General features: G+C 32.7%; 2 protein-coding genes across 9 annotated transcripts; one reads left to right on the plus strand and one right to left on the minus strand.

The window, feature by feature from the left end:
* The first annotated feature begins 1,545 nt into the window (after nt 1-1,545).
* LOC107633114 (uncharacterized) lies at nt 1,546-4,535 on the plus strand. The gene is made up of 3 exons (XM_016336749.3): nt 1,546-1,810; nt 2,257-2,386; nt 3,773-4,535. Exons 1-3 carry the CDS (start codon nt 1,546-1,548, stop codon nt 4,533-4,535), a joined length of 1,158 nt encoding a protein of 385 aa, XP_016192235.2.
* Nucleotides 4,536-11,163: 6,628 nt separating this feature from the next.
* On the minus strand, nt 11,164-19,146 carry LOC107630477 (pentatricopeptide repeat-containing protein At5g66500, mitochondrial). Of its 8 annotated transcripts, XM_088509094.1 has the most exons (9): nt 18,566-19,146; nt 18,294-18,429; nt 17,414-17,711; nt 17,164-17,221; nt 16,351-16,574; nt 13,393-15,567; nt 12,737-12,917; nt 12,357-12,535; nt 11,164-12,005 (listed from the first exon to the last, which is right to left on the minus strand). In XM_088509094.1, the coding sequence occupies exon 6, from the start codon at nt 15,071-15,073 to the stop codon at nt 13,583-13,585; it is 1,491 nt and encodes a 496-aa protein (XP_088365220.1). In that variant the 5' UTR covers nt 15,074-15,567; nt 16,351-16,574; nt 17,164-17,221; nt 17,414-17,711; nt 18,294-18,429; nt 18,566-19,146; the 3' UTR covers nt 11,164-12,005; nt 12,357-12,535; nt 12,737-12,917; nt 13,393-13,582. The 8 variants fall into 8 exon arrangements, with proteins under 8 accessions (XP_088365220.1, XP_020974530.1, XP_088365221.1 ...); XM_021118871.2 differs by lacking the exon at nt 17,164-17,221 and having other exon boundaries at nt 17,561-17,711; XM_088509095.1 differs by lacking the exon at nt 17,164-17,221.
* Nucleotides 19,147-25,407: the final 6,261 nt, after the last annotated feature.

A 25,407-nucleotide genomic window follows, 5' to 3' on the forward strand; every position in this document is an offset into this window, starting at 1 on the left:
CCCCACACCATTGCCAACCCGGCGAACGAGCCGCCGGACCGAACTCCCAACCGAACGACGCCACACTCGGCGAAAAATTTCACACCCTCCAGCAACGGAGGCCGACCTCGCTCGCCCTCTCGCTGCGGGAGCAACTGTTATGGATCCGACCCACGAATGCCGAACCCGGAATGGCCTCCGGACTCGGTTACCCGGGTTCGACCCATTTCACCCTTCTAGAAGGCCTGGAACCGGCCCAATAGAGCTCCTAACCAACAATCAAATTCAAATACCTCCCTTATCTTATCTAGGTAAGATAAGATAAGATAATTACCATCACCTATATAAAGGGGAGCCCCAGGCCCCCTCAGGTACGTCATTCACTCTACACACCTTGTACCTCTCTTATACCTCTCAGATCCATTCTGACTTGAGCGTCAAAGTGTCTTTGCAGGTACCACCCCCGTTGCTCCAACCAAACGACCCGGCAGCCGTTCCAATCTGAAGGTCCCCGATCCATCTCACAACCCGTACCAGAGATATCCAGTACATTATTCTTCACAAAAATATCCAACTTGCTTCTAATTCCTCTTCTCAATAATTTTAAAAATTAATAATTTACTTGATCTAATTAACGATTTTCCTAAAAACCAGAATTCATGTGCATCCATAAAAGAGATTTCATTTTAAATTTTAAGTAGGTGCTTTATTTATTATTTATATGCTTTCTATTGAAAAATTAAATTGCAGATCTCAAGAATGACAGCAGATAATGAGATAAATTTTAAGTGTAGGATCAATAATTGTTATTATAAAAATTGTTATAATGACTAAAATTGCCACCATAAAAGCTGTTCAGAATAAAATAGATTAAAAATTTTTATGATTTTAATCTAAGAATTAGTTTATCAACTAGCTTTTCATTATAAAATTATAAATTTCTCAAATTTCTTTAGAAGTTGGAGGGAGTCATGTTTTCTAAAAAAGAATTAGTTTTACCCATATTATAACATGTACAAAAATTATGTAAATCAATGGAAGATAAATTTTAAAAATATCTTTTAAACATCTCTATCTTCTTTTCTCTTTTATTTTTTTTTTTTTTAAATTTGATAAAGAAATGGTCATACTTTAAAAGCATGGAATTAGACTTCCATAAGGATTATTTATCTACAAATTTAAAATAAGTGTGTAAAGATTCAATTAAAAATTTTTAAATTATAAAAATCTAATTATAATTTAATAAAATTTAATTACAGGTATTTTCTACTTTTATATTTTGCTATTATACACATGCAATATTCCTCCGAAAATTATCATAAAAAAATTCAGGGTTACTTACATAGAGACGACAGATAAAACAAAATGATTATGCAAAACACTTGCAAACTCAATTTTAAAACGTGAGTAATTGAGGGGTGGACCACATCAAATAGAAACCAAAGAAAATTTATTAAGCAGCATAGCATCATCGTACGCCATTATTGGCACCACTACCAGTCTTCATGGATCACAGAAGTATGCAGTAATAGTAAGTAGCTATAAGAACCCTCACACTGGCTTCACATGTTAGATAGTGATCTCTTATTACTCACAGGTTACAGAACACAACTTTTTTGTGTATTTGTGAGAGATCATCAAAGACATACAATCATAATAATAATAATAATAATAATAATAATAATAATAATAATAATAATGGGAAGAAGCCCTTGTTGCTCAAAGGAGGGTTTGAACCGCGGTGCCTGGACAGCTCAAGAAGACAAAATCCTCCGAGATTATATCAGTCTCCATGGCCAAGGAAAATGGAGGAACCTTCCTCAAAGAGCAGGTTCATTAATTATTTTAGTGTGCATTATAAGATATATATAAGATCTCATCTCATTTTCATGTTATATCATGGTTTTTCCATCCAACGTGGAAATAATGTATGAAAGTAATAAGTGCTTTAGTCCTTTAATTAAAGGTTTTAGAAACAAAATAAAATTTGTGGTAAATTAGATCTGGCCAATCAAATTTCTATTTTCTAATAATAGAACTCAGACAAAGGCAGTTTCATCGGGATCTTTTATTTTTTCAAAGGAAAAAAATGTCGGAAAAGAGAAGTTAAGGGTTATTTTTTTACGAATAATTCTGCTACGGGTATATTTTTTTATAATAAATATTATTTTAGTATTAATAGTTTTTTAATAATTTTATTAACTAAAAAAATTAAATACATAATTAATTAATAACAATCGTATTCATAGATGCTTCGTGAAATGTGTGGCTGTGTAGGGTTGAAACGTTGTGGGAAAAGTTGCAGGCTTCGATGGTTAAATTATCTGAGGCCAGATATTAAAAGAGGAAACATATCAGAAGACGAAGAAGAACTTATCATAAGACTTCACAAGCTACTTGGAAACAGGTAATATATACGTTTCTTCTTTGCTCTCTTCACTTCTTCCATTCTTCTCTTTTAAAATGTTCCTCTCTCTGTCTATTATCTTTCTTTACAAATTACAATGGCGCGCCTTCCATGATTTTTCTTCTGTCTTAAAATAAATAATCTTTGCTTTGATCAAAATTAATAATATCTTAAAAGGCATTTTTAAAAAAATAAAATTTATACTATATTCGATACATCAAAAGGTTACTCTTTTTTTTGAGAAACTTTTAGTGTTAGATTTTTTTTTTTTTTGTTAAATATGAAATTTGTTAAAATAATCTATAATAAAAACAATAAACAACAATAAAATCTTTTTCTACTAAGTAAAAAGAAGGACAATACGAGTACTTCTTAAGAAATTACTCATGTTAAAAAAAAATTTCAGTAATTATAAATATTATAAAAGTACTGAAAATTTTAATTTTTATTCCTTTCTAATAAAAACTTTTTTTATATGAGCCAAATTAATGTAGCATACAATAGTTATTTTAAAATGAGTCAAGTAATAAAAATATTGAAAAATACAATTATACTATATATATAATGTAGCATACGATAGTTATTTTAAAATGAGTCAAGTAATAAAAATATTAAAAAATACAATTATACTATATATATATATATATATATATATATATATATATATATATATATATATATATATATTAAAAATTAATTAATAGTATAAAATATATATTAAAAATAAATTAAATTATATATGTATTTATACATGAATATAGAAAAATATTAGATTATTAGCTGAATTTATTATTTTAGCCATCACTTTTAACTATTAATTCAATTTTTTTAGTCTAGTAATTTAATAATATATTTTTAGCATATACTTTTAAAAGAAAATGACAAATCGATTTCTAATTTTTTGGTCCACGGACATTTAAATCTCTGAAGATTTAAAAATACATTTAAGTCCCTAACCTCTTCAAAATTTGAACATATCGATTCTTGAGACTAATTTGTCTAATTTTAAATATTCTCTCACGTGTACATCCGTATCAACCAGGTTAGTATAATGGAAGTTATATTTGATTTTTCTGTTAATTCTGACAGACTCAAGACTCAAGTGGCATTACCGATATATTCAAATTTAAAAAATGTCTATATTTTTAAATTCTCAAGAATTTAAATAGCTACGGATCAAAAGGTCAAACATCTATTTATCCTTTTCTCTATTTTTAAATATTGATGATGACCAGCTGATAGTTAAAAGCAATAAATTCTATGATTCTATAGCATTTTTCTTACAAATATACAGGGATTAATTTAGTGTCTGAATTTTTACTATAGGACTTTTGTTGGACATATTAATTAGCAACTTTGTGATTGCTTTATTGTTTTTCTTGGTAGATGGTCACTTATAGCCGGGAGGCTTCCAGGAAGAACAGACAATGAGATCAAGAATTATTGGAACACAAATTTAGGCAAAAGAGTTAGAGATCTTCAAACAATAAGCAGTGCATCTTCTCAGCAACCCAATGAAACAAATAATAACAACAACATTCAGAAACCAACAACAATGCCTCCTTCAACCAATAAAGTGGTCTCCACAACCACTCCCTCTCTGTCACCGTTAAACGATTCACATTCTCTTCTCGTCCGTACAAAAGCTTCTAAGTGCTCTAAGTCATTATTCTTGGATCATTCATCAACAACAACTACTTCACTGCAGCAGAACAAGACTTCTAGTAGTAATAATAATAATAACAATAGCCACGGACTCGATGAAACCGCCGCCGATCATGTTTTGCTGCCACCGCCGGGGTTGTTGCTTCCGAGGAACGGTGACAACAACAACAACAACACCATGGTGATGATGATGATGGAGATGGGTACCAATTCAGAAGAATACAAAGAGATCTCGACAACAGAATTGCTCTTGGATTTTGACGTTGGCGATATTTGCTTGCATTCTCTTCTGAACTCGGATTTCGAGGATATATGCGATTTCGGTTACAACAACAGTAACAGTAACTGCGAGGATCTGTTTGGATTCTCACCGCCGGAGCAGATGCAGCTGGATTCTTCTGATGAAGTTCTAAAGGAAGCCACCGTACCAAGCAACTTCCCTGACGAAACAAATAATATTGTAGAAAACATACAGTTTCTGTGAAGATCAGAGTGCTCATAGCTGCTAACAAACTAGTCCATTATCGTGTTCTTCTAGCCTGTTATGCTTCGGCTAATGTTATTTTTGAATATTTTGAAGTAGATCCATGTTGTCTATTATTATTACATGCTTATGGTGGTTAAATATTTTTAATAATATTTAAAAAATATTGTTAAAATTAAAATTATATTTTTTATATTTTTGATAATATTTATTTTATATTTTAAATTAAAAATGTTATGAAACAATAAAAATTATTATTTTAATTTTAATAATATTTTTTTAATATAGTTAAAATTGTATAATAGTCACCGTATCTATTATAATTATAGGCACTATGTACTAAGTAAAGTTGAAGTCTTTGATAAAATATAAAATAATAATATTATTTAAATATATGATGTTTAATGTATCCTTTGACTTTTGGACTTTATTGAATGGGTTATAAATTTATTAGACTAAAATGGATGCATGAATAACTTTTAAGTGTCTACAAAAATACGAAAATATTTGGTAACTAAAAAAAATTAATCAAAAAATAATAATAATTTATTTTATTTAATATTTATTAATTATTATGATAATTAATAAATATTAAATAAAATAAATTTTAACTGTTTTTTTTTTTAAACATTATTATAAAATTATATGTAATCAAATAATTTTATTAAAAATAGGAGTTGAATAAAGTTGAAATAGAAAAAATTATTCTAAAAAGTAAATATTATGAAGTTTATTACATTGTATTTAAATTATTAAAAAAGATAAATAAATAATATTTAATAAAATTTATATAATTTAAATACCACAACAAAAACATCATAAAATTTATCATCCAAAAGGTAAGAATGGTAAAGTGGATGTTGATATAAAATATGATAGTTTCCTCTGTTCAAACAATATCAGATATAAGCTTCCATATCAATTTTTCAGATAATAGCTTTATGATGTGGCATAAGAGTTTTGTTATTTTCGTAAAGGAAAAGTTTTAGTATAAAATAAATAAAAAAATATATATGATTAATGTAAAAAAAAAAGATTATTGTATATATATATATGAAGTGTATTAAGCATAATTATTTATATGTTTCTCTATCTATCAATTTAAATTTTTTAATAAGTGATTTTATGATAAACAACATATTTTGTAGAATTTCTAACTTTCAAATTATATATATTCTAAATATTTTGTTATTGCTATTGCATTGTATGTAATTTCATGCCATTAACAGCTTTTGAATATTTGTATGGGTTTGATTAACAAGTATTTTTAAAGCAAAAATATCCAAAATACTAAAACTGAACTATGCACCATATATTTGTATATATTTATATACTTTTTTCACAAATTTCTTTAAATAAATTGACTAGCCGGCAGAAAAAATTTTCACAATAAAATGACAAACATTTTATAGAAGAATGAATAATAAAGTATTTTTTTTTCAGCAGTATAATAAATTTTTAATGAAACACTAAAAATCAATTACTATTATATATAAATACAAATTTAGTTTAATTATTTTACTTTTGAAGTTTGATTATAAGTGCGAATTAAATTTGATTATATTATTTATAAATTTTGATTGTAAATGTAAATATGTATGTGATCATTGTATATTATTCTAATATATATTCTTATACGTGTAGCTAATTATCCATAACTAATTTTGTGTTTATATAAAAATCGCTATCAAAATTTATTTATTTTTTGGTTCAATACATGAATTTAAAACATCAAATTATTTTATCCTTTTAATATAATTTGTTAGCAAATTCAACTATTTGTATGACTAGGTATGCAGAACGGTATAGCAAGAGAACGAAAACGAAAATGGCATATTCATCATAATATTAAAGTTATACTTCTGTTGAAAAATAAAGTCTTAATAAAAGATATACACTTTATTTCTTTTAATTTTAAAATAAATAAATAAATAAGTAAATTCTAGAGCATTTAATTTTGGCAAAGGATGAGATATCGTCTGACCTCCACCAATAAGTCCTCTTTTTGTTGACACTGCAATCTCATGCCAAAAGCATACCATATAATTGATGATCATGAATTACCTACCTCTGAGAATAACTGCTATCATCAAAATATCATATAGTAATTAATATGTACTCCTTATCTATCACTGCCTCCTGTTCAATTATGAGCACATAAAGGAGTATTTGTTTTTGGTATATGATGAAATGCGCAATAAATATAACACACTGCTGTTTTTGTTCATATTCATTTGGTATGGCGCAATAAATATAATAAAAATTTTATACAATTGTGCAACACATTCGGTTTTTTACAATTATTTAAGTAGTTAATATAAAAAAAAACAATTATTTTTGCTCACATGACGTTATATAATTAAATACATCAAAATAAATTTATGTATATAAATTAAAAAAAAAAGTAAAAATCTTATAGTAAAACATATGCAAATAAAAAATATATTATAAAAACATAAACTCTAGTTAGTAATATACATAGATATTATAGATGTAACAGTAGATATTTTAAAAGATTTGTTAAATAAGTAATCTAATTATTTTATTTATTAAAATAGATCATTTGTAGAGAATTTACGAAATTCTATCTCTTTTTTTATCTCGTTTATACGATAAATAATTTGAAATTGGTTGAATCTCGTTTATAATGTAAACATAAGACATATTTTTTCAAACAAATATAACGGGTACAAATGAAATATGTTGAAAACGGCAGACTACACATATTTCGTTTACACTCTAAATAAGATACAGTCAATCTCAAATCGTTTATAATATAAAAGAGATATGTAATACAATTATATTGTTTACATTATAAACGAGATATTGTACAACAAATTTCAACCAACTATAAAAAGATATGCAAGTGTTAGGCTTTCTCACAAACATACCACTTCCTTTTTTTCATTCTTTCAATAAGTATAGAAAAAATGTATATATGTTTTAAATTAATTCCAATATTATGTTATATTAATTATAAGCTTATTGTTTTGTTTTTAATCACATTTGTTGAATTAGGAAATAGATCAAAAAAGCATGAAATTAGAATTTATGGATAAACTCAAGTTCAAGTATAGTTATCAACTTCTCTATAACAAATATTTTTTTCTTCTTTATAAATGAGTGCGTCATAATTTTTTGACAAAATTTATCAAGATCTGGACTTCACCCAGGCGAGACCCGGTTTTAGTGTAGCCCAAAAATAATGTAATTTCACGAGTCTAGAGCCGGATAAGGGTCTCAAAAATTTTATCCGGTAATTATTTAAAGCTGGATCCGGATCAAGGTGAACCCGATTTCACCCGACCCCATATGCACCTCTAGTTTCAACCATCTAATTGACTAAATTGAGTTAGGATAGATCAAGAAAGATGTCATTTAACCAACTTAAATTGGTCGAATAATTAGCTCATTCGTCCGCTTAAACAAGTGTCGGAAATTTAAATCTCGTTTCATACATGTAGCAACCCATTGACAAGCAACAAATTAGTCTTTAACCTGTCATTTTTTGTTAGTCACTAACCATTGCTCACTTCACCAATATGTTGATGGTGAAAGTCCAATATTCATGACTTAGATATCAATTGATAGACTAAGCTAGGAGAGTTGACAAATATAGTAAAAAAACTAAAAGCTCAATATATTTAAAAAAGATGCGAGTTCGAGGATACCCAAACCAACTTTTCAGATATATATTTCTTGGTTTATCGTGATTCAAAGGACAATTTACGTAAATAAAATAAATGAATAAAATCTTTACGCAAATATAACATTGGCAATTTTCAAACACAAATGCAACAAACAGAACTGTATATAATCTGCTACACCCTGTAGCGAAACTCAATTGCACGTAATTCGCTACAGGCTATAGCGGATTACGTTGAGGCTGCGTTACTCATAAACCGCTACACTCTGTAGCGGTTTATGCTCATATGGTGCAAGACTCATAATCCGCTACACCCTCTAGCGGATTATGAAGAGTGTGGAAAACTGGGTTGGCTTATGTTTAAAAAAATTACACTTTCTAAAACCGGATTTATTTTGCATAGAATAAAGGGCATTTTAAGCCATTTTAAGTCATTTTCTATGCAAAACAATTTAAAAAAATGACTTAAAAAATGTTAAGAGTACTATAAAAGTTTGTAATATCTTAGTAATTTAGGTAAATACTTGTTATAACTATATATTTTATTAAAAAATTAATAATTGATTAAAAAAATTAATAATTTAAAAATTAAAAAAATATATATTTTATTTCATGCATTAAAAAAAGCTAACAAAATATTTAATTACGAGACTTTTTTAAAATATTAATGAGCTATCAATTCGGATTTCATGCATACTCTTTTGCCCATTTTTAATAGCTCATGAATATTTTTTTAATACAAGGTCTGAAACTTAAGCAGTGACTCACCTCCATTGATGAACACGCTCCTCCTCCAAAAACTCTTTCTTTTTCACTTTATCCTTTTCACGCCTTTTAGTAACGTTCCATGTCTTTATAGGAGTTAATATCTAGCACATTTGCTTAGTTGGGGAATTCCCATTTTTCTTTTGCTGTAAGTCCGAAATGGGCCTATTATTTTATTGCACCAATAAAATTTATCTTTTGAGAAAAAAAATAAATTTATTTAAATTATACTATAAAAAAATATTTTATTCTATACAAAATAATTAAAAAAATGGCTTAAAAGATGTTAGAAATACTATAAAAATTTGTAATGTTCTAATGACTTAGGACATTAAAAAAATACTCTACATAGTCAATAATAATTTAAAAATTAAGAAAAATATAGTTATAACCAGTATTTACTTAAATTACTAAGATGTTACAAACTTTTATAGTACTTCTAACATTTTTTAAGTCATTTTTTTAAAATTATTTTGCATAGAAAATGGCTTAAAATGCCCTTTATTCTATGCAAAACAAACCCGGTTTTAGAAAGTGTAATTTTTTTAAATATAAGCCAACCTAGTTTTCCACACTCTTCATAATCCGCTAGAGGGTGTAGCGGATTATAAGTCTTGCACCATATGAGCATAAACCGCTACAGGGTGTAGCGGTTTATGAGTAACGCAACCTCAACGTAATCCGCGATAGCCTGTAGCGAATTACGTGCAATTGAGTTTCGCTACAGAGTGTAGCGGATTATATACAATTGCGTTTGTTGCATTTGCGTCTGGAAATTGCCAATATTATATTTGCGTAAAGGTTTTGTTCATTTATTTTATTTGCGTAAATTGCCTGATTCAAACATTGTGGGTGACATAAACATGCCATATACCAAATATAAGAATTTAAAGTTGTTCTGTGCCAACAAAAAAAAGATTAATATACTAACCGTGTAATTTAAAAAAAAAAATGTAACTAAATGTATTTTTTGGGTGGCGATTTACAAATATGAATGAAAGTTAAATATTCTATATTTCTATTGATATAGAAATAATATGTAACTGTATACATGCATAAAAATAAAATGTAAAATATATTTAAAATGAGGATAAATCACGATTAAATTAAAAAAAATAATTTGCATAATTATCAAGTTCTCTAATGAGTTAAGAATTATACGCAGAAAATGTGTGTATAAATATTTTAAGAGAAAGTTTAGGAGACTAGTATTTTTATTAAAATTTGGTCGGATGAGTAATCTCACACTATTAAAAACACTAATAATAACTAATTGATGGCTACAAATTACAACTGCCCCTAACATTTCTTATATTTCAATATCACAACTACTACTAGAAAGATAAGGGAGCACTAAAAAATCTCATTTAACAAAACTATGAAAGGTATTTTGTAAGGGGAATGCTAGGGGGACAATAACTTTGTTGAACAATATGAACAATCACCAATCAAATAAAAACACACTATACCTCCAAATTAACCCTCTAAATTTTAATATTAAAATAACCATCCGTACACTAATAAAATGAACATCCGATATATCTATTGTTTACATTGTTTAATATTTTCATTGTTTACCTATACTTTTCCATTTTGTAAATAGAGCCGATACAGGCATGAGGTTTTCTGGCATGTGATTAAGTGCTTCTAATCATCATGCAATATTTATGCTCCACTACTTGAGTTCCACACTTTCACATGAGATCAAACTTACAATGACAATTGCACTACCAATAGCTATAGTGAGTGTTAATCAAGTAAGCTGAAAAATACTCGTTTTTTGCTGTTGAAAACAAAGACACATCTTATGTATTATTGGGCAAGGGGAATTCTCCTTTCTTATTCACTCAGAGGAAGGTTTTTTGTTTAATCTTTTTTTTTATTGACCAAGAATTAATTCACCTTAGATCAAAATTTTATTTAAGAATTTATCATTAATAAGTGAATTACTACATACATAAGATAAGATAGAATTTGAATCTTCAACACTTACTTAAGCAGACAAATAAGCAAACTACTCGAACAACAATCCAAGTTAGTTAGTGGAAGGATCTTTTTGAAAGATAAAAAGGGTGAAGCTTCATTCTTCTTTTAATAAGGTAAATAATTTTAATAAACCATAGACATCGTATAAAAATCATCCATGAATGTAAGTATAACTATCAAGACGTGTGTATTGATAAAAAAAAATCGAAACAGCATTAATATAGAAGGCGATAGTCTCTAAGATTTATAGTTTCAATTCATCTGGTACAAAAGTTTCACTTGAATCCTCAAAAAGTCAACAAAATGGGACATATTGATGGATTACAAGGAAAAAAACATAAATAATTTACAACATTGACCAGCCCCAATCTCAAGCTCATAGTATGCAGTGGCATTGTGCACCTCTATCTCATTATAAGTTTATTTCTACCTCAGAAACGTTTTAACCTGTTAGTTTCTAACAAATCCTCTCTATATTTTATTAAGGAGACAAACAAAAATATCCACAAGAGCACAATTACCTGAAAGGTTGCAACTGCAAATGGAGTTGTCTTTCTATAAATTAAGGTTTCAGTTGGTTCCTCCACGAATCCAGCCACCAGGTCCTTTTCTTGCAATACCAGAATAATAATCACCAACGTTTGCTACAAAAAGTGGATCTCTATCTTCTACACTGCCCTCACTGCTACCACTACCACTCACATTATCTAACTCTGACTTCTCCAACTCTTGTTAAATTCTCCATTTGCTTTTTCAAACTAGCTTTGCTCATCTGGTTGGCTTCCTCTGTAGATAGACCAATCATTGTTACTTTCAGAAGGAAGGGACTCAGTCCTGAATCTTCTTTGTGTACCCCTTTTCTCGAGGATTCTACTTTTTCCTGCTATTTTTGGTGAAACCAACCACCAAAAGGTAGCCTAAATTTGGGACGAGAGTCTTCGATTGTAGAATTGTTATCATCCAAATTGAAACAAGAGGAGTCAATGCATTCAGAATGTTTCCTATCATCTTCCCCTTTAGAGTTATCACGACAGCTGCTTGAATCTGAAATCCTCAGCAAAGAAGCTTCACTTCTACAGAACCATAAAAAAAAGTTACAAATCACTGTATGGAAATAAAAAACCTCACTTGGAAAACTTATTTCCAGCAAAGGCAGAATAGTTATGCTCTGTTGTTGACAATAAAACCATAGTAGATGAACCCAAAAGGTAGCAGCGTTTCAAAATACAAGCTAAATCACACTTTCGACAAGTGAAAGTATAAACTGAATTCAATTTAACCTGAAAGAATAACTATTGTTTATTCTTGGGCAGACTTGCGAATATTTGTTAATTTTACATATATGATAAGATCGACGTAACTAGGAAATCACTGAATTTGGATTTTAAATCAGTTTAAAAGGATAAAACCAACATGGAATGTACCTTCTCTCAAACGAGTCAACCATATAGGGAAATTTTGGTTGTATGCCTGTTGCTTCCGCAACCACCTATTACCCAGGATTACCTTGTCAACAGTATAATGGAACTGGAGTTCTGCAGCTTTTGAAATAACACTTAGTGGTATACTTGGATGGCCCATTTCATCTAGGGACTTCCTGAACCTATCACAGGGGGGAAAAAAAAAAAACTAAACTTTACAATTTTCCAAGAGAAATGAGAAGATTAATAAAGAAGGATCATACTCAGTGCTTTTATGATTGCAAAAAATTGTGTAATATCAGAGTCATGCAATAAGCAACATCATATTCTTCTTCACAAAATTTCTCTCTTTCTAGTATAAAATGTCACTAAATGAATCCTACCTCTGGAGGATCCCCTAAACTATCATTCATTTCCTCAATCACTTCTGCTGCTAAGTTGTCATCAACCACATCTCGCCGTCGCTGCAAGTGTCGAGTTTGGATTAATGTATGGAAATGTTGATCAACAGCTTCTTCAAGAATGTTATCAAGCACGCCTTTATCAAAAAAGTAGGGAGTATACCTGACAGATCCAGCATAAAGAAAAAAGGAAAAAGAAGGAAGTGTAAGCATAATGTATACTCTGTTATGTGCTTTTCTTATCATACATTATAGATATTCTACAACCATTAGGTATAATGGAATGGGGTAAACAACCAAAACAATTTCAAACCTAACAGAAAAATTTTCAGCTCACAACCATTGTAGAGATGAAAAATAAAATGCCAAAAAGGTCAAAAACCAAAATACACACCCAAAAAGAAGAAAAAATTAATGGCAAAAATAAACAGGCTATGATAAAGCAACTATTATTTCATATCCATACAATTGCACAAGAAACACGAGATATTCCTGTTGAATCACTTCTCTGGGGAAAAAATTGAGAGGTACCCTTCAATTCAAAATCCATATTCATATGATGGGTACTAAATTTCATACAACAAATTGTGAAAATAACACTAGGGTCATACGTAACAAAGAAGATAAGCAACATGCACCATTTAATTCCTTTAGTTGCAATTGCAATGTCTAAGTTCTGGGCACTAAACACAGGCACCCCATCGACCTTTTTTCCAACATCATCTTGTGAAATTGTCTTCAAATTGGAACAAGTGTGGTTTTTCCTGCATGGTATATAGTGAAGAACATTATAGATTAACCAAGCATTATAGTGAAGAACATTATAGATTAACTGAAGGCCGAAACATTAATCCAGCTATTGCCAGCTTCCTTGACCAACCCTTTTGTCCTCATCATGCTTCTTAACTCATCTACATAATCCCACTTTCCAATGGCTGCATAAAAATTTGATACAAGCACAATATGGCTAGCGTTATCAGGCTCCATCTGCAAGAGATGCTTTGCAGCAAATTCACCTCTTTCAACATCCTGATTAAGACTACAAGCATTCAGCAATGCTATCCATACTCCTACAGTAGGCTTAGTACCTTGCTCAACCATATTTTGATATGCTGACCATACTTCTTCCATGTTACCGGCTCGGCCTAAGATATCTACGAAGCATGCATAATGCTCTGGATCTGGTTCAATACCATATTTCTCCCTCAACAAATTGAAGCATTTTTTACCTTCCTCCACCAATCCAGAGTGAGCACAAGCCGACAACAAAGACAAAAAAGTCACAGAGTTCGGAATCACCTTATTGCCATCCTCCATCATCTGCTCAAACAGCTCAACAGCTTCATGTCCACGCCCATTCCGACCATATGCATCAATCATAGATGTCCAGGAAATCACATCCTTCCGACAAATTCCATCGAACAATGATCGAGCATGTGAAATCTTCCCACATTTAGCATACATGTCCAACAAGGCATTGCACAGTTGAGTTTCATAAGTGAAACCTTGACGTATCGTGATACAATGAATCTGTTTCCCTACCCATAGATCCAGATTCTCAGAGCAGCCAACCAGAGAACTGGTAAGACCAACCACATTAGGCTTCATCAAGCTCAGAATTTTGAACCCTTCATCATACCTCCTATTCCTGATGCACGCAGAAACCAAAGTGTTATACATCATGTCATCTTTCCAACCCTTCAAACTATAGAAAACTTTCAAAGAATCATCAATACATCCAACAGTGGAGTAAAAATCAATAAGAGCAGTGCTCAGCACAACCAAATCACGCCCCATGGACACCACCAAACCATGAACCTGTCTACCCAATTCCAAGGCCTTCAAAGAAGCACAACATTTCAACACAGAACAAAGTGTGAACTCACTGAGCTCAACATTCTCCTTTCCCATTTCTCTTAGAACACTTAGTGCTTCAAGGGGTAGATCATGCCTCAAGAAACTCGAAAGCAAAGCATTCCAAGCAACAACATCCTTGTGAACCATCTCTTCAAAGATCCTTTTGGATTGTTCCAAATACCCATATCTCGAATACATGTCCATCAGTGCAGTTTTTGCCACAGTTCCAATATCTGCACCGGTCTTGATCATGTGTGTGTGGACTTGTTTGCCACGCTTAGAGAGTGGTAACAAAGAGCACGCACGAAGGACAGGGGTGAAGGTGTGTGCATCAAGGTCAGAGCGTGTGCGTCGCACATCACAGAAGAGGGTCCATGCAGCGGCAAGGTCTCCACGGCGAACATATGAGGTGATGAGGGAGTTTACAAGGAAAATGTCTCTATGGAGCATTTCATCGAACATGTTATATATGAAGTTGATTTTGGAGGTAAAATAGTACCGAATCAATGAGCATTTTGAAACCAACCAAGAACAAGACAACTCCAGCCAGCAGATTCAAACCATCATCTCAATTCCGAAAGCCAGGGCCAGCATAGAGAGACGGGGCCAAACAGAGTGTCAATTCGGCCGTGAGGAAGTTACCGGGAGAGAAGATTGCACAACAACGCTGCGTTTGCCACTTGGTTCACAGTACCAAGAATCAATCATCTCAAACAAACCCACCAGCACGCACGACGTAGCACTCGGAACTCTTGCAGAGCCTAGTCGGAACCGATCAGAAACCACGCCAGAAGCGACCAGAGACGCCGAGAGGAGAGCTCCACTGCGGTCCGATGGCTTAACCGATGATAGGGAGTGTTTGAGGTAGCTCGCCGGTGTTAGCTCCACGACGACCTGGCACGGCGATCCTCTGGTAGAAGTAGTGTTCCTCAGGCGGTCTTCATGGTCTTCTCCTTCTGGAAGCGCAGCATCAGGAATCTTGTTAGTGCACCATATTTGAAATATCACTTTTCTAATTGAATCTTGGGACAACACATCATTCATTTATTATTAGATATCATTACGAATATTTACATATTTTTTCAATCAAATAATCAAATTTAGAATAATTAAATGATATATTAAATTATTAACCAAAGCTGCAATAAACGAAAAATCAAACATATATTTTTATATAGAATGATTGGTTAATGAATAATATTTAATATACACGTTGTGTAATTAATTTTGATACACGGTGTGAGTCTACATGTTTTGTCCCTTAAAATACTAGCAATTGAGAGTTAAAATATCATTTCCATTTCAAGAATATGTAACTACTCAACTATTGCTTTTTGGTGAGTGAAAATTTATAACACTACAAATATTGTGTGTAGCAGAACTGAAGTGTATCAACTATTGAACTACCCTCTCCCAAAAAATTTAAAAAATAAATAAATAAATAGAAAAGTATCAACTACCACTAATAGTTCATCCTATAAGTCTATGACATGTAGTGGGCTTTGGTGGAATCAGTCAACTCAGCAGGTGAATTACTCTGTATTTGGGACTAATTGACTTGTAGCCCAAAATACTTGAGATCTGATAAGAAAAGCACTCCCTTTTGTTTCCATCAATCTAATGAATCCCAATTTATATTTTTTGCATAACCCTTTCACCATTTCAGCCTTACCCATGCCCCCCAAATCCCTAACATTCTAGAACGCTATTTTCATTTATTACAGAACTTAGCACCTGACCTGAGGGATTTCTTGCGCTCGTAAACACTTTGGCCTACCTCCTTCTTACTTGTTTGCTTCTGCTTCTTTTCATAGTTTTTGGCGCTATTTTCCTTCCAAAGAATAGCCAAAACCCTTGCACGCTCTCCTTCCTTGATGATGATTCCACCTTCCTCACATATCTTCACGGTCTTCTCAGCCTCCCAGCGCGACTCTAGCAATCTCTGTATGCTCTCAGCGCAACTCTGCACTAATGCATTAGTCATTAGTCCTTCTCAATATGAATTGCAAAGACATACCAGCCAGTTAATAAGGTCTACATGAGTTCTTTTAGCAAAGTTCCTGTAAACTCTGCTTCTTGTAATAAGTTTAACTACTACCAGAATATATAGTAGTACTGAAATATGATTGCCACAATGCATAGTTATTTTAAGTAGTTCATCACTTATTCCTCTTAAATAAGGTCTTGGTTTTGAGTATTATAAATCATTAATTAAAAAGAAAACATAAAAAATAAATTAACGTACTAAGAGAACTATATATCTCACATATAATGAGCTAAACTCTAACCAAATAAATAAATTAATTAGACTCAAAGGAATACTTCAGTAAGTTTAAATTTTTAAGTGACTTAAACGAGTCAAATCAATTCCATTTTACTTACTAAATCAATCTCTTTTTCTCCTTTAATCTTGAATAATTCACACATAACATATATAAAATATAATATAAATTATAACAGTAACATACACTAACCTCTACAAAGAAATAAAAAAACAAGTGAAAAATCTTTCCAAGAATGGAAAGATCAGAAGAAGAGGAAGAGCTACCTACATTTCTCACAACCACATCTATAACTGGGCATGAATTTCCATAGAAGTTGAAAAAGAGGCTACTTGAAACAGATCAAACAAACAACACCATAATAAGTGAAGACATGGCAATAATATTGGTAAAAACCACTACTTTTATTGTCTCCATAGAATAATTTGGATTAAGATTGAATAGCAAGCTAAAAGTACTCTAATAAACAATATTTCATATTGATTTATTGCATGAAGAAAACTAAGTTAAGAAGGACTACCGCAGCAGACTGGCTCACCAGCAGTGGAGCAACACTGCTGCAGAGGCAAAATATAAGAGGTGGCAGCGGCAGCATCAGCAGATAAAGAACTATCAAAAGCCTAAAATAAATTAAACTTAGAACATACAACAACTGAAATAGTAATACCAAACACCAGACATGCATCAATGGCAACATGTATGCTCGGACAACAATGAGCTGGCAATGCTTCCTGGTGTAGTTATCTTTCTCATTCAGTTTTGAGACAGAACTTGGAGCAAAATCCAAAAAGACTTCACTGTAATTTTTCGAGCAGTAGCTACATATGAAAATGGTAGGAATCAATGAAAACCAAATAGAAGTACTGGAAATATATATTAACAAGCCAATTATTCAATGAACATTCTCTTCCAATACAAATAATATTAATACAGAAATGAAGTTTAATACGAAAACAATTCTGTACTATCATTTCACACTGATTTTTGTCATGGTGCATCTTTTATCTTCATTTTTTAATACATGTATATTTAATTGAAATGAAACATTATGCCGCCATGTCGGGTTTCTGAACTAATCACACTTATAACTAATCTTTCAATTCTTGAAGCTGAGTATGATCCTCAATAGCTTTTTTCCATTTGCATAAAAACAAACATCAAACCAAATAAAATCAAAAAATTACAGACTAAACACAACGCTAGAATAAGTAAGAACTAAGAAAACAGAACATCAAACCCAATAAAACCCAAAAACAAAAGATCTCCCTTTTCACATTTGCATAAGAACGAAACATTAGACCAAATAAAACCCAAAGACTGGAAACTCTGAACAAATAAATAAAACCATCAATACCAATCAAAACCCTAACCGTGAATGCTTAAAGTATGAAAAAATTAACCTGCTGATATGATGTAGAAAAACTAGCAGAACAGAACAGGCAAAGCAGTAGCAGTTCAGCACCACATAGCAGCAGCTGAGCACTACCACAGCAGCAGCAGAACAGAACCAAATATCAAGAAGTTTAGAAACAAAACCTAAACCAAATATCAGAATAGAAAAAAAAATAGTTTAGGAAAATTAGAAAATATGAAGAACCAAGAAATTGAAAACAAAAAATTAAATTCAAAAACAAAAAATAAGATCAAGGAAAAATTTGACCAAATAATTTACCACGGCGCTGCGAATGCTGAACGTGGCTGACGGTTGGCGCTAACGGGTGGCGAAGAGGAGGGTTGAGAGAGGAAACAGAGGTGCGACGAGTGTGGAAGAGGGAGACGGCAACGGCAGCGGGTGCTGAGCGATGGAGGGAGGAGCGACGATTGAGGGTTTGCGAGAGAGAGCGCGCCGAGGGAGACCTTGCCAGAGAGAGTCACCGCCGAGGGAGGAATAGGGGTTTACAGGAGAGACGGAAGGGGGCGCCGACGTATGGAGAATATAGTAGAGTGAATCGAGAGCCTTTCTCTGACAGTTTTTTGAAAAAAGTCCTGGGAACCTTGTTGCCACGCTTTTTATGGGCGTCAAAAGAGTTAGAAAAAATAGGGACGCTTTCAAAAATGTGATAATGAAAAATATTTCGCCACGCTTTAAAAGCATGCATGTTTCTCTTTATAGTCACGCTTTGGTAAGCATGAAATCTAAAATGTGGTTAAATCTCTTATTAATTGTCACTTTCATAAAAGTATGACAAGAAAAAAGTGTGCGCAACAGACCGTTTTTCTTGTAGTGTAGGTTGTTGAGAAGATTTCAGCGTTTGAGCATCTGGTAAACTCATCAAACAAGTAACCTTATTCTATTGTAACTGGTATGGTCCTACTATTAGCCCCACTAGCATCTCAAATTAAGTTTTGATAATAATACAAATATAATTTAATATTCATTAAATGATGTCTAATTTTTAATGGGTTAATAATCAAATTAGTCCTTGAAAAATAAGACATTTTTCAAATTTATCATTGAAAGATTTTTTTTCAATCAAATTAGTTCTTCAGATATTGCGAATTAATCATATTTGTCCTCCCGTCACTTCATTAACAATTTTTTTCAAAGATTGATATTGTAAAACATTAATTGATAACATATATAATACATGATATGTCTAATTGGATATTGACTAAATATGTTTATGAAAATTTATTAATTTAGTCACTTTTTCCAATTACAAAAATCTTATTCCCAATATGACCTAGTGACTAAATTGATAGATTTTTGTAAACATATTTAGTCAACGTCTAATTGAACATGTTATGTGTCATGTATGCTATCAGTTAACATTTCACATCATCAATCGTTGACGAAAATTGTGAGTGGAGTAACTGAAAGACATATACGATTAATTCGTAATTTTTGAAGTACCAATTTGATTGAAAAAATCTTTCAGGGACGAATTTGAAAAATGTCTTATCTTTTAAAGACTAATTTAATTATTAATCTAATGTTTAATGTATTAAGGAATTTTTTTTCCTTAATGTAATCACATTTGGAAATACCTAAACCTAAGAAAGCCTAAACTTAAAGTAAAATGACCTTAGAAGTTAAGTCTCAACGGACTACTTTAGAAGCATATTACAACATAATATCATACCTCAAAAGCATAACATCATTCTTTTGTATGTAAAACGCTTCAAAGGAGCAAAAAATGCTTACATTAGAAATGCGTCCAAAGAAACGTACACTTTGTCCTGAGAAGTTAACTATTGTAAGAGAGATGATAGATACAATCCCTTCATCCTCGCACAAAAATGCACATAAAGATTTATATATTCAAAGATCTAATTCACTGTTTATCAAATTCATAATTCACACCTTTGTAAAGAATAAGTACTACCATAGAAAACATAAATCTTGCACCTGTAACATAATTCATGCATCTGGGTGCTAAGCGAATATAACATAAAAGCCTTTAAAATATTAAATAATTTTCATAATTTGGAGTGTCAAAACACTACATGAAAAACATTAAATACAGTCAAATTTAGTGTCGGAGGTTAGCGACGAATTTACTAGTGAATTTGGTAATAAATTTGTTAGGTAAAAAAGTTATTCTCGGATTCGGATTCTAACAGTAAATTTGCCAGTAATAATTGGAGGGGAAAAAATCGGCGTGATCATTACCGTCAGATTTAAGAGCGAAAAAATCCGATGGTACGGTAATTAAATAAAACGTGCCGTTTTGGTCACTGGATGTACGTTACTGGCGAATTCACGAACCCTTCCCCTTTATTTCTGCTACATCTTCAGCCTCACTTCTCTCCCTTTTCTCTTTTTGTCTTGCCGCTAGCCCTCATCACCACCATCCCCTGCCGTTTTGCCATCGTCGACCGCTTCCCACGACTCCAGTCATTGTTACCGTCGACGAGTGTCCAACTGAAGCTTGTTTCTACCATGGTTCTCCCTTGCAAATTGATGCCTCTATCATTTGATATTGCCGCCGCTTGCCTCTGTCAGCTGCGATGCTACCCTTTCTCTTTCATCCAGGTATGTCTTCTTCCCTTCTTTCTTCTATTTTTTTTACCTTGTTGATATTTGTTATACTATAACCCTACACTTCTTTGTCCCTCTTTTTTATTCCTAGAAAATCAGTATCATTAGTTTACTTGGATATGACCTTGGTTGAACTATTCACTCATTGATTATCTAATTGTTTTGATATTCTAATTTTGTTATATTTATATTTTCTACAGAGACTTTAGTAGTTTTAATAAGAATGTTGATAGTAGTGCCTTGATTGTGTTCATTTGTTTACACTGAAAATTTATGATTTGTTGTCTATTTATGATTTGTTGCCTACCTGTAATTTGTTTTGTTTGAATAGTCTAATAACTTAAAATATAGAAACCCTAACCCCTTTTAGTTTAGAACCCTAACCCTACTATTCGAGTTCGTTTTCAACTCCAAATTTTAATTAGTTACTTAATTTTTATTTGGATTGGTCTTGTTAGTGGATTGGATGTGTCGTGCGAAATTGACATTCCAGAGTGCAAAGGTGCATAATTCAGTTATTTTTTTTTACTTTGTTCTGTTTTATTAATGCGTGTTTGTATTTTTTTTTTCTTTGTTATTGTCAATAATAAATTTCATTTTAGTGTTCTTATTCGTTGACATAAAATTATTCTAAGTAAATTTTTTGTGTGCTGTATTTTTTGGGCAGCTTATCATCCTAATATTAATGCTGCTGTTGAGTTGTTTAGACAAGGTAATTTCTTGTTATTTTTATTAACTATTTGCTTATTAAATAATTTAAAACTGATAATATTGTTTGTGATTTTTTATTTTTCATTATGTGGTGGATTGTTCTGTTGAATTCAGAATGAAAATGTTGAATTGACAGTGGTTGAGATGAGTCGAGGACTCGGAATGAAATGATGGATCCATGCTATAATGAAAAATGTTTTTCTGAAAACCATTGTATTACTCTTTTATATTGAGATTGATGAGACGCTGTGCACCCGGCAGGGACGGCAGTTGGATCCCGCCTGTCGACATAGCGGCGGCGGCGTAAGGGCGGTGGTTCATCCTGCTTGCGTTGAGATGTGAGGTCCGTGGCAAGAGTATCCCGCTCGCATCCCTTCGGATCACGAGAGTGTGCAGGCACAAAATCCTGGATGGTGTGCCGAGCACCATATCTCGGGGGTTCCCAATCATGATTCTGAAGGGCGACATCTCCATGGAGATGTGTCGGGTTGGCAGTTGAACCGACAATGTGATATCACAGCCAGTAGGACAGGCATTCATCATATGCATCTTCTATCTGTTTGTATGTTTTGTCGACTTGTAATTGCTTGCCTAATTTGCCTATTTGAATTACTTGGTATATATGCATATACTTGTGTTTTACTTGCATTGAACTTAATTGTGCTTTCTACTGGGATTGAGGAGGCTCGGAAGGCGGTGGCGATAGGATCGCATGGAGGATCCTTTTAAAGAATTACGCGGTACGATTGAATCAAATAAGCCCTTTTGGAATAAATATTCAGCTACTTGTGAACCTTCGGGTATTGTCGTATTCAAGTAGGTTAGTGAAGGCTGTGGGACAGCGGAGAGCTGTTAGATTAGAAAATCCTTTAAGTTAGATTACGCTTTTATATTGTTAAGATTTTAGTTATACTTTACTGTTTTAGTCATGCTTTCAGATGAATCTTGTGATGGATATGAAGTTCTAGGATTGCCTCTGGCGTCCCGGGGTCTTATATCTTACATCACTGGGCACTGTTACCATACTGAGAACCTCCGATTCACATACCATATTCTGTTGTTATTTTTTAGATACAGGTCGCAACCCACCTCGGTGAGTTTCTTTGATGGTGACAGAAGCGGAGGATCCTGGATATATTTTGGAGGCTTTTGTTTATTTTGTTTTAGTTCTCTCATCTTTTGTATTTACTTTTGCCTAGAGGCTTACTTTGAGAGAGAAACTTGTATAAGCTGTTTTAAACTTTCAGATTTCTATATGGTCTGTATATAGCTAGCCGGCTTAAACTCCGCGAGCCGTGGCTAGATTCTTATACCATTATACTCTGATATTTTGTTATATTATATCTATATCTTGTGCGTTAAGTTAGTAGCTTCATGTGTATGTTTTGCACTTTTTAAATCCTATTTTTGAGCTATATCCTTCATCGGGCTTCTAGACTATATTAATTCTTTCTATGTATTATATGTATGAGCTTAGAACTATCGTAACCTTTGATTAACATTTGCTTTACGACGCGAGGTAAGGCTTAGGATAATTAGGGTGTTACGTTTAGTGGTATCAGAGCGGTTCGTCCTCGTGAGCCTGAGAGATAGACCGATTGTGCTTCATTGCATACTCTGTGTGTCTTTTTCTCTGATGCTATTAGGTTATCTATTTGATATTGCATAGCATGCTTGTTTGTGAGTGCCTGTTTGGGATAATTGGAGCACTATGCTTTTGATATTGAGACTGATCACCTTGATATCGATTGTTTGGTGTAGACAGGAACCCTAATGGCCACTCGTAGACGAGGTCGTACACGTTCACGAGCAGAGAGTAGGAATGAGCAACCGGACGATAACCATGCCGAGTTCATGGCGGCAATGGCGAATCTCGTGAACACCATGGAGGCTAATGCTGTTGCGACTCTGCAAGCTGTGCAGAGGTTGGGCCAACCAGTCGGGAATGGAAATGGAGACGACAACGAAAATGATAATGCTGAAGGAAATGGCGATAAAATGGGAGGCACTCCGATGACCTTGGCTACTTTTCTCAAGGTTCATCTGCCAAGTTTCTGAGGTTCAACCAACCCTACAGAAGCGGATAACTGGTTCCAGGCTATGGAGCATGCGTTACAAGCACATCATGTTCTAAACAACCAATATGTAGATTTTGCTGCCTATCACCTTTTGGGAGAGGCCCAGCATTGGTGGCAAGGAGAATGCCACTTGCTCCAGCTTCAGAATATCGATATCCCTTGGGATGTATTCCAAATAGCCTTCTACAAGAAGTACTTCCTGAGTCTGCAAGGGAAGCGAAGGAGATGGAACTTATGCAGCTGAAGCAAGGTTCCTTGTCTGTGACGGAATATACTAGCCGATTTGAGGAGTTCTGTAGGTTCTCTAGGGTGTGTCAGGATGCCCCGGAAACCTACGAAAGCTGGAAATGTATCAAGTATCAAAGGGGCTTGAAGGATAGCATCATGACTGCTGTGGCTCCTATGGAGATTCGTATCTTCTCTGATTTGGTGAACAAGGCGAGAGTAGTTGAAGAATATGCAAAGACAGTAGCTTCATCAAAGGAAACTCATGGAGGAAACATGAGTAGAGGCCGTGGCAAGTACTTTCAGCCAAGGTTGCGAGAACCGGACCGGTCAATAAACCGGTGAGGTCACTGGTTCAATGGTTCACTGGTTCGACCGGGGTTCAATCGGAGTTCAATCGGTTTAATTAAATATTAAATAAAATTATTAAAAAATTTAAAAATAATTTTAAATATATAAATTCAATAATTTCTAATTTAATAAAATTTAAAATTTTACATAATAAATTATCCATAACTTAATATTAGAAGTTCACAAACAACTTCAAACATCAAAGTTTATAACTAAACAACTTCATAGATCATTAAGGAAGAGAAATATAGTGATATTAAGAATTTGAAAAGTGCCACGTTCAACTCTTAAGTAACAAGTTTAAAAACAGAGCAATTTCTAGAAATTTGGGTAGCAAGTAGCAGCAAAATATAAGCACATGAATCCAAAAATTGCAATTAACATGAGAAAAGCATGGATTGCATGTACAGAGGCAGCATCAAACTTAATTTCACAAGTATAGTTCAGCAGGGCAGCAGGTAGAATCAAGTCACATGAAACAGAAACAACACAGTAATGATCACACCAACATCATTCAGCAAACAAGCAGTATTAAGCCATGTTGGATAATCAAGAACGGAGCAATTATCAGGCCTAGAATCCTCTAACCACAACCTAGCTACCTAATAGCATATATATCTATCTATTCTAACAAATAGAATTATTAAGAACTCCACAGAACATGAACTCCTCCTCTTAGAATCCATAGTATGAGCAAGTGAAGGCTCCAGCAGCTGATCATGGAGTAGAGTTCCACGCCATTCAACCATTCATACACAACTTTCCCCACCAATGGACCGTATAACACATACTGTATTTATCAAATTGAAAACACACAAGTAGTTAGACTTATTCTATATACATAACAGATGTATCACGTAATATAATATACCTTGAATAATCCAAAATTCTCCCATGGCCATCTTGATAAAGGAGCACTACCCATTTCACTGCACTAGGTTCTGCTAGTTTAAGATATTTACAAACCTTGTTAAATGTATGTATGGTATCTTTCTTCTGAGGAAAAACTCTGACTTTTGTAGCTTTCTTTTCTTTCTGTATTCTCCTAAAGCTGAATAGAGCCCCAAAAAACTATGGCAGCCAACGAGCAGAAACTGGAAAAGATCCCAAAACCAAACAATAATGATAATATCAGAGAAGAAGGAAAGAAAACAAAAAAGAACCAAT

The sequence above is a fragment of the Arachis ipaensis genome, chromosome B3 (genome assembly GCF_059453495.1).
Source record: "Arachis ipaensis isolate K30076 ecotype BB chromosome B3, ASM5945349v1, whole genome shotgun sequence".
Classification (NCBI taxonomy): Eukaryota; Viridiplantae; Streptophyta; class Magnoliopsida; order Fabales; family Fabaceae; genus Arachis; species Arachis ipaensis.

Coding starts and splice junctions, on each gene's coding strand:
- LOC107633114 (XM_016336749.3), top strand. CDS start 1,546: ATGTTAGATAGTGATCTCTTATTACTCACAGGTTACAGAACACAACTT. Junction 1,811..2,256: donor GAACCTTCCTCAAAGAGCAG/GTTCATTAATTA, acceptor GTGGCTGTGTAG/GGTTGAAACGTTGTGGGAAA. Junction 2,387..3,772: donor CACAAGCTACTTGGAAACAG/GTAATATATACG, acceptor TTTTCTTGGTAG/ATGGTCACTTATAGCCGGGA.
- LOC107630477 (XM_021118871.2), bottom strand. CDS start 15,073: ATGTTCGATGAAATGCTCCATAGAGACATTTTCCTTGTAAACTCCCTC.